At 38.2% G+C, this 13,923-nt stretch overlaps 1 protein-coding gene across 1 annotated transcript in view; it reads right to left on the bottom strand.

The window, feature by feature from the left end:
* Positions 1–3,456: 3,456 nt before the first annotated feature.
* The window catches only part of cpt1a2b (carnitine palmitoyltransferase 1A2b), a 38,326-nt gene continuing 27,859 nt past the window's right edge, over positions 3,457–13,923 (bottom strand). The window contains exons 14-19 of the mRNA XM_044332109.1: positions 10,513–10,677; positions 7,148–7,276; positions 6,770–6,925; positions 5,536–5,649; positions 5,351–5,443; positions 3,457–4,914 (exon numbers count right to left, since the gene is read on the bottom strand). Of these exons, the coding sequence (XP_044188044.1) occupies positions 4,786–4,914; positions 5,351–5,443; positions 5,536–5,649; positions 6,770–6,925; positions 7,148–7,276; positions 10,513–10,677 (786 nt within the window). The 3' untranslated portion in view covers positions 3,457–4,785. The remainder of the gene's footprint in view (positions 4,915–5,350; positions 5,444–5,535; positions 5,650–6,769; positions 6,926–7,147; positions 7,277–10,512; positions 10,678–13,923) is intronic.

The following is a 13,923-nucleotide window of genomic DNA, read 5'->3' as shown; positions in this document are numbered from 1 at the left end:
TTTACATAACATGCCATCACCTTTTGTAAAAAGCCTTCTTCACAAAGTCCACAATTTACATTTAAATATGTTTTAGAATGAAAACGACTGGAAAAAAACAGCAATAATTAGCATATCTTGGAGTGTAAGATCAGTAAACATGGGATATCAGATCATTTAAAACTACAATACCCACAAATCCATCAAAAACGTTCAAGCATCACTATTGATCTAGAGAAAAAAATAGTTGTACCATAGTTGTTACATTGATATAAACAATAAAACGGTACCAAAATTTAAGAGTGTTAATGTTGATGTCAATCTTTAACCCTCACACAAAGCTAACTGTTAACCTGCAGCTAAATGCTAGCTTTGCTGCTTCTCTTTTTTTGTGAGAGGCTCATTGTCCAAACTGTTGAAAGCCGCTGATACTGATTCCATCGCGTGTTGTTTGATAATATACGTGGCACAGTGGAGTAGGCACAGAATTGGTTTGACTGGGTTTATGTTTACAGGCAGGCAGAGGCATGATGTGAAGAATGATACATAATAATGAGAGTTAAATGACTATCAAATTTGATGCATTTAACTGAAGTTCTTATCCAGACTGCAACAAAGAAGCAATATTAAATGTAGCAACATTATCAGTAACTCTTACTCTTAAAAGGCACCAACGGACTCTTCATAATATTCTCTAAATTAATTTACAATAATATTCCTACCATTCTTGAATGAGTAACTTTTTTTTGTTTACAAGTTACCATGTGTTTGATCCTAACATATTAAATTTGATTTCTTTTGATCACAATAAAATATCTTGTCTTAGTTCATGATCTCGTGACTGTCAACACTAGTTTTCTTAGTTGTTTTGTCAACTCAGCGAACGTTTCAACATTAATTATTAATTTTGTGATCAGGAAAACATAACTCTGATATGTTAAAATCACAAAGTAGTTATACTGTGATAAAAGGAAAATAAAATAATAGTACCAAGCAGGTTCTTTCAGGCCTTCTACATGCACGTTATACAGAAACTGTTAAAAAACAGTCATCAGTGGAGAGAGGTAGAGAAGCTGTTATAGTACATTCTGCAGCTGCTGACATTGTCTTTATAGAACTTTTACAAAACTGAGATTAATGCTTCGTGGCTGTGTAACAGAATGACTAAAATCAAATGATTGGTCTGGCAGTCAACTGTTTGGGTAATGAGCCATTAAATGTTGAATGTTGTTCTTAAAATACTAAGCCAAAAATTTCTCTCTAAAAAAACAAATCATTAAGTCAGAGTACAGTTAGAATACATGAGCAGAGATGTAGTGGAAAGTTAACGCTACCTTAACAAAACATTAAAGTTGGCATTCTCACTTAGTGTTTTACCACTACATCACTGCACATGAGAACATTATCCTGACAATGCTAACAATAGCTAACTGGCCAACTGTAGTACATTCTTATACACACACACAAACACACACAAACGAAGAAGACAATTTAAAAATAAATGTTACAAAGTTTCCCTTAGGAATTGCATTGATTTAAAAATTGCATTGAAACTGTTTTACTGACTGAATACTTGAATTCAGGCACATGTGTGTTTTTTAAATGCCATAATTTAAATACCAGGGATGTGAGAGTATCAGAAAGAAAGGGAGGAAACAATTAATTGACCTCCTCCCTGGCAAAAAGTATCATTGGTCCAAGTATAAATTGAAATCATGATCATTAAAATAGAGTACTTAAAACTTACTGTCTGTCTTTGCCCTGATCATCCTCAACACAACTGAGTTGAGTTGTGCATAGCTTGACATTTTGGGAAAAAGCATTTGCTTTCATGCTGAGAGTTTGATGAGAAGATGGATAACACTCTGCTGCTGGCTTCACTAATGTGAAGCCATCAGCTGGTTAGCTTATTTCCCAAAATGTCCAACTATTCCTTCAGTCAAAGAGTTTTCAAAAGCCTCTTATCCCTTTCATGTTCCCCTTTCTCTAACCCACAACTACAAAAACTGAATTTACTTCATCCTCCTTTTTCAGTGGCGTACACAGATTCAATATGGGCAAGGGGGAAAGTGAAAAAGGGTCATCTCTAGCGCATGAAGGGTTAGGGTCATGTTTACAATAAATGTTCTAAGAAATGCCAACACAGAGTGGCAACTGAGCCACTGAACAGAGGGACATTTTGGCAAGCCAAAGGAGCACTTGGGGACACAAACAAAGAACAAAGAAACACACATCATCACCAGTGGACGCTTGTGACCCGTGCCCAAGGGTGTGACATTTGGAAAAGAAAGAAGCATGGATGTATCCTATTTGAAAAAAGATTTTCAGAAAAATACAAATAAATGACTGTTCCAGTGACAGTGAAATTAAAGACAAGGCAAGGCAACTGTATACCACACAGCAAAAGTCTACTTCCTGACTGTCCTCAACACTTGGTGTTTCATTCAACAGCAGTAAAAACAACTACGTCTGATAAGCTGAACCAAGCATATCTTTACAACTATTATTATTATATCTACACCTTATCAAATTTGAGCTGAGCTTAGCTAACAAGGAAAAGTATAAAAACAAACAAACAAAAAACATAAATGAAAAAGTCATTTGCACTTCTTTTCCTTTTCTTCCTTCCTTGCATACCTCCTATACATGGCTATAAGTAAAACTCCAGTGTTACATTGAGTTATCCCATGATCTCAGTCCAAATACATCCTGAAAAAATATGTTGTCACTTTTATGAGTGACTGAATTCAAACAATTTCAAAACATTACCTAAATGACAAAGTCACATTTAAATGTATAAGACATTAAATGAGATGAATGTGGTTTCCTTGGGGCTTGTGTTAGAACATGATGCTGCGTCACAATGCTCTAGAAGTTGGCAGCCTTCCAGCTGGCATTCAGAGACACTGAATCATATCTGATAACCCTATATCTGAAACTGAAGTTCAAAGTCATCACTAACCACTTTCAATTTCAAGCTTCATTCACATGCTCATTGAATCAGATAACAGATTTCTCAATTTAACAGCTTAAAATACAAACCTCAAGTGTCCTGCACACCATGAAACAATCACATATATCATCATCAAAGCAATGTGAACAGGTTTAAGACTGGCTATAAGCACATCAACCTTTTACCCTGCAGAGATTTTAACCACCACTATCTCTATGGAGCAATGTTCCTGCAACTACTTATTCCAGTTGGTAGAAATGTAGTGGCAATGTGCCAGCAAAGCCAGTGAAGAAGACTGCAAGCTAGCAAACATGGAAAATGTTATGAGGAAGGAAATGCATTCAACATGAATTCACACAATGCATTTTGGTGAGAAACATTTAAAAAGGACAAGTGTGTAAGATTTAGTGGCATCTAGCAGTGAGGTTGCAGATTGCAACAAACTGAATGCCCCCCTCGCCTTTCCCCTTCCAGGTGTGTAGGAGAACCTATGGTGGCTGCAAAACTTGTGAAAAACTTGAAAGGCCCTCTCTAGAGCCAGTGTTTGGTTTGTCTGTTCTGAGCCACTGTAGAAACATGGCAGTGCAACATGGCGTGCTCCATGGATGAGGACCTGCTCCCTATATGGATGTAAAGGGCTCACTCTAAGGTAACGAAAACAACAATTCTTATTTTCAGGTGATTATACACATAATGAATATTATATTCCATTTCTGCCAAGTCCGTTCTGCTAGATGCCACTAAATCTTACACTGGTCCTTTGATGTAAACAGAATTTTATTTGTCTTTGAGATATGTTCGTTTGTCTCTGTGCAACCTGTGTGCGTGCCAATGTGAGGGAAACATTCAACACATACATTACTAGGTGTTGGATAAAAGTACCAACAGTACCCTTAAGGATGTCTTTTACTGTGGCTGTGTCACTATTGGCACCATACCATAACATGTACTTGTAACAACAGCAAAAACAACCAGTAAGTCATTGAAAATTTAACTAAAAAGATGACTATTGATTCAGGCTGTGGTACATGGCTTGACCAGAGATCAGGTGAAGGGTAAAAGTAACAATGACCTGGAAAAAAAACATTTGAATTTGCCATTCCCAATTCCCACCAGTCTGTCGTAGGGCTGTCAATGTCTAGCATGTAAACTTCCAGCTCCATCTGATACATCAAACTAACTGACAATAAGGAAAATGGGGCTAATTTGGTTGGAGGTCTCTAAGCAACTCTTCCCATGTTCACTTAGATCTTTATCTTTGCTTCATTCTTATCCGCCCTTTTATACCTCCTTTCTTCCTTCAGCTTTTACAGTTTTTAGCAGTAAATTTGAAAATACATTTTTATGAATTGCACTGCACGGGCACTTGAGTATTCTTAAAAACAAAAAAAAAAAAATTCCACTTCACTTTTATTGCAATTTAGGATAAGTTAATACTTTCCTCTCACAGGAAATGTGTAATTCTTCTCTGCTTCTCACTTCTCCCCAAATGATCTCCTTTCTAAGTGCTAACCTCTGCCCCCTCTTTCTGAAAAATCATCCAAGAAAAGTTTCATATTCTCAGAGGAAGTAGTGTCTAGCTGAATTTCTTTGACATGTGTGTTCATGCTGAATAGCTGTCAAATATATTTGTTAGTGAAAGCTTTTAAACTCCATGTTTTTTTAATAGAGGAATGCCGATTAGATGACGTGGGAGAGTGCTGTGATGCAACACAGATGACCTATCAAACAACAAAGGGCTTGTTGTGTCTTCAGTTTGCCAAGGTGTTATGGTACTACTGTGCCTCATTCAATGAACTTGACAGTTTAATGATTTTAATTTTAAGAGCATTGTGGCATGTTCTCAGCCGTCCTTAGAGGAGTTTCTTGGATTGAGGCTTTGCTGTGCCTTTGGAGGACGAGGAAAATTTGGGGTCAGCAGAGAGGAGATTCATGACGTCTTGCAGAGCTTTACTTATCTGAGCTCCAAATCTGTGGGAGTCCTAAAATGAAAATCAGAGACAAGAATTAAGAAGAGTATGGAAAAAGGGAAAGAGAAAGATGGTTATAGGCAGAAAATAAAAACCACAGAGAGACAGAAGTGGTTGCAATTACATGAGTCAGCTACTTTCTTAAAGGCAGGATTCCTGAATAAAAATGAGAACTGAGAACAGACTATGAAGCAATTGCTTAGTTTCTGTTATGTTCTATAATGTCCCCTGTGGTCGGAATGAAAGGTGATGCAACTCGAAGATGACCACCTACTCTATTGCAGTTTTAATTCAATGGACCTTACTACCCCAGCCTGAGTGAACATAATAAAGTTGAAACTGTCCTTTCAGTGTTTTTCAATTTCAGTGATATTGGATATTAGTTGAACATCTTGGTCACAAATGTGCAGTTAATATGATAAGTGTGAAAATGGTAGGCTTTACTTACAGTCTCACTGCAGGAGTATTTGGATGACACATGGAAGTTGATCATATCTTCTCCCACAATGATGTATGAAACCCCATAACCATCATCAGCAACCTGATATGGAACCATAGAGACCACATGAGACACGAGTTAATACACTGCTCTGAGCTTGTGACTATGTGGGAAACTATGTGTGTGTCACTCACAGGTCCGAACCCTCCGCCCAGCGATATGTACTCTGGGTTGTTCTTCAGATCAAACAGTTCCATCTGCTGAACTGGGGTCTGACTGGTGGAGAGACGCCAAGGCTCCGACAAAACCTGGAATGGAGGAAGAGAAAGGGATGAAGTAGGAACAGGTAACGGCAAATCTGCTCTGCAAGCAGCATTTACAAATCGTCTTATCCCACACACACACATCTCTCTTTTAGCTTTAATCGCAGGTGGATTTTGACTCTTCGTTTCCAGTGATGGTTTACAGTATCTTCTTCCATGGACTGTTGAAATTATACTTCAAGGTTCACTGAACTATAATTGAGCTGCAGTTTACTCTGTTTTACACTGACTTAACAACACTCAGCAACTCTCAGAATTTGGATAAACATATAAAGCTGCATTGTCACTGTGTTTGCCAAAGGTCTTTTCCCTTTCAGTGTGTGAACAGAAATCAGTCTAAAACCTGTCTGTGTGCATATTTAAGTCTTGTCTCATGTGAAGTGTGACGTTACTGTTAGTCTGCATTCCAGTGTTACTTTATTTCTGTGGTGATGCAATCTTTAGTCATCCTCCCTCTCTTCGTTCTTCAAAGGACATCTACGTGAAAGGTACAAGAGTCGCGTAGCTCCGTCAGGGAATAAGGCAGTGCGTGGGTATGTGTGTGTAAATGTGCGCGTGTAGTTGCGCGAGCGCAGCGGGTGAGCGGAAGAAACATGACGTGAACGCGAGCGGAGCAGAGGAAAAGTTTAGCAGTAAGTTGTCAATCTGGCAGTAAATGTACAGTACAGGCTGTTTGTCAGTTAATAAATGCTGCAGCTCCTCAAGGCAAAGAAAATACACACCTATCAAAGGGGGTTAGCCCCGAAGTTAGCAACAACGCGTTAGCTTAACCTGACCAGGCCCACTTCAGGTGGACTGACTTTTAAGGTGGACCAGCTATTCTCATTTTAGTGTCAATCTCAGCCGCTGTTTAACAGAGAACAGAGAAATGTCTAGCCGATGAGTCTCTGTCTTGAGTTTTTCATATGTCCCCCACATATGACAACACCCCCCATCTATATTCCATCTCACCAAGCTCTTTTGTACTTCATGCTGCTGCACATACATGAGCCAAAATAGCAGGTAAATTTTGAGAGCCCAACATAGCCCATACACCCAAGGAGATTAAATATGGGGCCACAAAATAGCAATGAAACACTGACAATGAACAAAACCAAACACATACCTCTTTGAGGAAGGGTGACTCCACCCCCAGGTATTTGGAGACCACGTACAGGCAGAAGAGGTGTCTGTCAATTCCATCTCCAGTCATAGCCAGTCGATAAAGGTTCTGGTGCCTCTCTGAGGCCAGTCGGAAGAGACGCCTGCATTGGTCCTCTGTCTGTCCAAACAAATCACACTTTCACTGACATACACTAAAAAAACAAACAAACAAACAAAAAAAAAAACTACTGTAGTTCTTCTCTGAACTAAAAAAAAAAAAAAAAAATCACCAGAAATACAGCACAAAAATGGGAATTTTGGACTTCAGTTTGTACTGACGTTGAGGTCATCAGATACTAACAGTTTGAAATTTTGCTTAAGCTTTGACTTTTATCAGTACCTCTCCACCCTCTAAAGCTTTAACGAAGGCACAGCTATCGTTGGAGCAGGATCGCACAGTTTCTGTACGGCCCTCTCTGAAAAGACGGGTCATTGATGCCTCATAAGTCAGACAGAAACCACCACGATCCTGTAAGAAGAGAAGGAGGAGGTGGAGAGAAGAGATTCAGGGGAAGATGGGGGAAGATGAAAGAGATGCAAATGTGGTTATTGTTTAAAACACATTTGAAGATTGAAAACAACAATACTGTCTCATCTAAGCTAACATTTATGGTTATCTATGGTAATATAACTAAGATTATTATTTTATTATTATTATCAAGCTATGAATTCATCAAATATGTTACAGTTGAGTCAGTAAAGTCAGACAAGAAGGGAGGAAATAGATAAAACAATTTTCAGGGATGGAAAACAAGCTCATCAGAAGTCTGGAGGAGGAGTAATGACCTCAGAATGACATGTGAATCTCAAATAACAGTCCAAGAGAGAGACACTACATCTATAAACAGGAAATACAAACACAGAGATCTGCACAGGAAAGGAGTTAAGAAAACTTGAGATACAAAGCATCAAGACAGTGTGATTCCAGATTTAAAGTCAATCAAAGGCGTAGGTTTGTTTAACTTTTTGTTGAATGATGGCCAAAATAATTGTGTGTGTGTACTTCCTCTCACTCTTTTCACTTGCGTAGGCATGGGCACCCACACATAAAGAGCCTGACTGCCAGATGTTTACCAAATATGTATTTGTTGATTTGCCTGAAACCGGACTTGTATCATGTTGTGTTCTCTGATTTTTACGTTTTATTTTATTGATAGACTACTTAACTATGAATCTGAGACCAAAATGAAAATTGAAAAATAACATATCACAGACTGTCAGAATAAATGAAACAGACCTGTGATATGTTGCTCTGTAACTCGCTGCTGGAAGGTTTTCAAACCTCACCTGAGATTCTGTCCTTACTTCAGTTTGTGGATTGTGTGGCAACAACACAAGAGTTTCATGACAGAGCCACAGTGATGATCAAACTTCTTTAAATCATCTTGAAAACTTCTATTTGTATTATTTTTCATTCAACTCCTGAACTTATGGCTAGATCTTTCACTGTGACATCAGAGCTCACCTGAGAGGCTGCAGCTCACCTGTCTGTGTGTGACAGTCACAAACATATCAGTTGGACAAGCTACGGCTAATTTAGCTTATAAATTATGTTCATGTCTTAATGACACATATGCAATAATAACTCTGCTCTTGATCCACTCATGGAAAAGGGGACAGATGGCATTAAATAGTAAATATTTCTTCCATTAATTTCAAGATTAATATTTGGATTGATTACAGAACATTCTTATTAAGGAAGCTCAACTGTTACTGACGCTTTGGTTCTTCTTTAAAAAAGGACCTGATGTCTTCATTTGCTTTTGGGAGGAATTTTCACCAACAATAATAAAGTTATTTATAGTTATATACCCAAATCTACACTCATGTACCAGAAGAAAGTCAGGAAATAGGAGCAGAGAGGAAATGACTCTGTTAGGCTGTTGGGTTTGAAAAAAGGTGAGTCAATAATGAGTCATGACCAGCTATAGAGAAACTGCAGGTTCATGTTGTTGACTTTGCTTTTTGTCCTATGACACCTGTAATCTCATACATACAGACGATCATTAATGATTTTCTCTCGCATACTGTGCAACACCCTACGTTATGGTGGATTTTTTAGTCATCCTCACTCTCTTCGTTCTTCAAAGGACATCTACGTGTTTTCGCAAGAGTAGCTTTGCTCCGTTAAGGAATAAGGCAGTGCATGCGTGTGTGTATGTGTGTGTAAATGTGCGTGTGTAGTTGCGCGAGCGGCAGAAACATGACGTGAACGCGTGCGGAGCAGAGGAAAAGTTCAGCAGTAAGTTGTCGATCTGGCAGTAAATGTACAGTACAGGCTGTGTGTCAGTTAATAAATGCTGCAGCTCCTCAAGAAAATACTCATCTATCGAAGGCGGTTAGCCCCGAAGTAAACAACAACACATGACAACTTGACCAGGCTCTCTGTCCACTTAAGGTGGACTGACTTTTAAGGTGGACCAGCAATTCTCATTTTAGTGTCAATCTCAGCTGCTCTTTAACAGAGAACGGAGAAGTGTGTGGCTGATGAGTCTCTGTCATATGCCCCCCACATATGTGTTTATATGAAATGTGAATAATGGAAAACATGGATCACAGTAAACTTTATTATTGCATAGATGATTCTTTCTTGACCCTGAAGTAAAGTTAAGTAAACATTTGCCCCATGTGTTCCAGTATTCTCCTTTATTATTACACGTAGGTGAAATTAACAATTGAGACACAACTTGTGCAAAAAAAAGCAACAATGTCTTGATGCAACTGGCATTGGCTTCAACACTCAGCCATGGTGGCTGCTTCTTGGTTTGGACATAGGATTGGACAATAAGCCAAATTTAATAACAGGTTAACAACTAACCAGAAGTTCAACCAACCAATCAGTTTGCAGTCCAGTCATAAAGTCCAGAGTCTTCAATTTGTTACACTGTAATCGGGATGGAAATGATCTAACAGGAGAAGGCAACAACTGAGCACTTATTTATTTAAAATGTGTAGTGTAGATTTAAGGTTGTATCTTCCAGCCCTATTTGGATAGGACGAATATATATTGTAGTAAGTCACGGTAGATTCAGGTACATGTGTAAAGTAGTTACATGTATTACTGTATATCCACAACATGGTGAATCTGACCTACTTCACAAAACACAAAAAAGGCCCACAGAGTTGTCCAATCAGAAGAGAATCTTTAGTGCTGCTATCAAAGCTCAAACCTTGATTTTTTGCTATCGAAATTACTAACTTAACCTTTTAACAAACAAAGAAAATGCTTTCACAAGCATCAGTGTTGTGAGGATGTTAAAACCAAACAGCACACATTGATATTGCCAACATAACTGTAGGGAAATACAATATATAAGCCTTTCTCCCGTTTCATATAGTGACGCATGCAAGTGTGGGAAATGATGAATAATGAGTCATCTTAATCATGACAAGGTATGCATGAGCTGTGATGCAGTCATGGCACATCACATCCGGAGGCCTGCTATTGGCTGATTCAGTGCTTCAGTACACCATTCCCAAAGATATTTGATGTAGTTTAGAGTATAATTTATCAGCATATTTTCCCCTGAGTCAGCAACATTCAGCTGACCCAGGGGAAAATGTTCATGTCTCATTTCTACTCTCTCCATGATCTTTCTTGATGGAAATTCCAAAATAAAATATAAATTTCTGCCACTAGGGTACCTACAAAGGTGCTCTTTGAAATATTTTAGCTCCAAGTGTGTGTGTATATGTGTTAATTACCCTGTAGTATGCTAGCTGCAAGCCGATCTGTATGAATGCATCAGGGCTGACACGAAGCTTCTTGATCCGTCCTTTTCCAAACTCTCTGAAGGGAAACACATGACAGTCCACATCATCTGCCAACGCCTGGGCAACAGCTAGAGAACTGCATGCCTGAGCCTGAACCTGACAGACAAAGAGAGAAACAGAATTAAAAACTGGAACAAAAGTTATTTGGTCTTTCACTGACTGTTTGGCACTTAGGCAGGAAGCCAAAAGGAAAAAAATTTTTTTTCTGTCATTTAGGTTCACCCTGCTCATCAAACAAGTAAAAATCTGTTAATAAGATGTCATAAGAACATATAATTGACTCTAGTCAAGCATGATACAACTGTCAGCACTCTTTAACTTACCCTCTGTGTTAACAACACATTGTGACAATCAGTACAAAATGTGTTTGTTTTTGCTATACTTGGCCTTCCAAGACTAAAAACTGCTCCCAAGACCCAGCACTGCGTTGGTATGAACCCTTTTTTTTTGTCCTAGTTCAGATTATTTTTACAGTGCTGGGAATTAGTGTGACATCATCAGATTTATACTTGAAAAACCCCCTTCACTCAAAAATGTATTTTGCATATTATTACTTCCTTATTTAACCTTCACTGCGCAGAATGATGTATGTACATTGAGAATAGACTTGAAATGAAACATATTCGCATATTCATAGATTCTGAATTTTTCAATGAGGGAGAATAAGGATATGTATGGTAATTTTAAGACTGTTTAACTAGGTAACTCAACTTCTATGTGGGAAAACCATATCAGACACAAATTGTTATTCCAAGTAGAATATTTCTGGAGGGGAGCTTTAAATACAAGAGTCAATTTATGAACTTTAAAATGTCTAACTAACACATCAAGGTGAATGCAGCAAACTCAACAGTGCAGGGACTGGCAAAGACAGGACATGTTCATGTTGTCAGTGAAGTGTTTATTGAACTTTGGATCATATGCATTTGGGTGCCACCCAACAACCACAGAGAATGTTTAATGAGACAAAAAGAACAGTTCACAATAGACACAATTATCACTTACCTAGACATCATACAGCATAGTGCCCTGGGTCAAATGATATGTAAGCAAACACACTCCACACGTAGTGACTGTATAAAGTGGCCTGGCTGTTGTGTTGTATGCTTCAAGCAGACATTACATGTGCCAATTAGGCACATTTTGAAACAGATGAGAAAAGTGCAAGGAAAAAGAACAAAACTGAGAGGCATGTAACCTCTATTTCATTTTTAGCCATGCTAGCAGCATGGCACTAGCGCCGGCAATGTGAATGGGGTGATCACCTGATATTCACTCCAGCGCCACTATAAAGTTAACATTTTTGTTTTTTAGCAAAATATCTCAATTGGATGGATTGCCATGAAATTTGGTACAGACATTCATGGTGCCCAAACACTGAATCTAACTGACTTTGGTAATCCCCTCAGGATGTATTGCAATAAATTGGGTAATCTCCTGACTTTTCACCAACATCAGTTTCAAAATTTCAGTTTGCCCATTAGGCATTTGTCACTGAACAAACTGCTCTCTATCATGAACAATCCATCCCACCCCCTCCATGATGCACCACAGAGACAGAGGAGCTCATTTTCCAGCAAACTCATTCAGCTTAACTGTCATTAAGAACAATACAGGACATCATTCTTGCCGTTCACCATAACACTGCACAACAGCTCACCTCTGTGTGACAGGTCAACATTCCGTTGCACTACATCTATAAATATTGTTTTTCAATAAAAAACTATTCAATACCTAGCAGACCTGCAAATCTGCCTTTTAATTTAGTTAGTGATTAATAATTCTCTTATTAGTTGAAACCAGGCCCTCAGTTACACTTTCACTTTAAAAATCCACGTGAGACATTTAAAAAAATGTTATTGTTAAGCAGTTGTTTTGGGCCCATGGTTAGGCAAAAAGATAAGTACATGTTTAGAAAGGTTACAGACAGCATGCACTGCAACACAATGAGAGGAAAAAGGTAGACAGTGGTGAAAGGACTGACTCAAAACGAAACTTTTTGTTCTTTAAAAGTCTCACTACAGCATGTGTCTATGTGTTGAAAGAAAGGTTTTAAACGTTTCTGTGGCCCGTTTCCTTTTCCGTTTGTTTTCTCAGTGAAAGTTTCTACTAAAAAAAACAACTATCTGTCCCGGTAGTCTGTCAGCTCAGACACAGGGTACGAGGGAAGATCCCTGCTTCACCCGCAGCAGAGCCGACTCTCCTATTGCAAAAGTGTGATCATCGGGACTTTTACCACAGGAAACTACACACCAGATCATGTCACGTCATGCATTTGTTTACATAGTTACATCACTGATTACCACCCAGATTAACAGTTACAGTTACAGATAACAATTACTCTCACTGAACTGCAAGCATCCATGATCTGTAAAAACATTCACCCTATTCAACCTGGTCAAAGTGGGTCAAAGAATATGTTTTTTTCAGTGCTGAAACTAAGAGCGATTATTAGAACTCAAGGAGATCGATAACTGATGTTAAGAACCGATACACATTTGCAGTAAAAATAAAAATCTTGGTGTCAAAATTTAGAATGTATGATTTTAATGCACAATTATGCTTCATTTATTACAGCAACACTGCTTTGGAAAGCCTTTAGTTGGTTTCAACTATTATTATTATTATTTAAATACAATGAGGGAAAGTAACACATTTACTCAAGTACTCTACTTAAGTACAATTTTAAGGTACTTGTACTTTAGACTTCCACTACACTAAATTTCAGAGGGAAATATTGTACTTTATTTTACTACCACTACATGTATTTGACAGCTTTAGTCTTAGTTACTTTTCAGATTAAAATTTTACACAAAATAAAATAAAGATGAGTTTATAAATTACAACACATTGTTAGAGATTAAACTAGTGGTTCCCAAACTGTTTGGCTCGTGGCCCCTTACAAAAAAAAAAAAAAGTGTGCATTTGTGTGTCTTTGTCATGTTTCAGATGTCTTTGAGTTGTTTGCAATTCCACCAACGAGACATTTCCCCTCACATGGTTTGAAATAAGTAAGATAAAATCCAATTTTATGCAGCAGGACTGTTTTTTCTTCGTTCCCGCCCAATCTATCATCTCAACGCCCCTCAGATTTATCTCATGACACTTACAAAGCAGGTCAAACTAGCTCCACCTCGAGCACCAACAACTACGGCCTCTAGAGTATAATGGAAACAAGCAGTTTCCTGTGTTTGTTACCACGACTAGAAAAAAGTTGAAGAGGAAAATTCCTCCTTTCTTAGAGTCAAACAAAGGTGGGCTATGCTAGAGGAAAAGGATATAACATTTTGACTGAAACACTGAGTGCAAAATGAAAGTAATTCAAAATTCATCTGCAGTGAA

The sequence above is a fragment of the Thunnus albacares genome, chromosome 17, assembly GCF_914725855.1.
Source record: "Thunnus albacares chromosome 17, fThuAlb1.1, whole genome shotgun sequence".
Classification (NCBI taxonomy): Eukaryota; Metazoa; Chordata; class Actinopteri; order Scombriformes; family Scombridae; genus Thunnus; species Thunnus albacares.
Note: the sequence above shows the minus strand (reverse complement) of the source record. Positions and strands in the feature narration are given on the sequence as shown.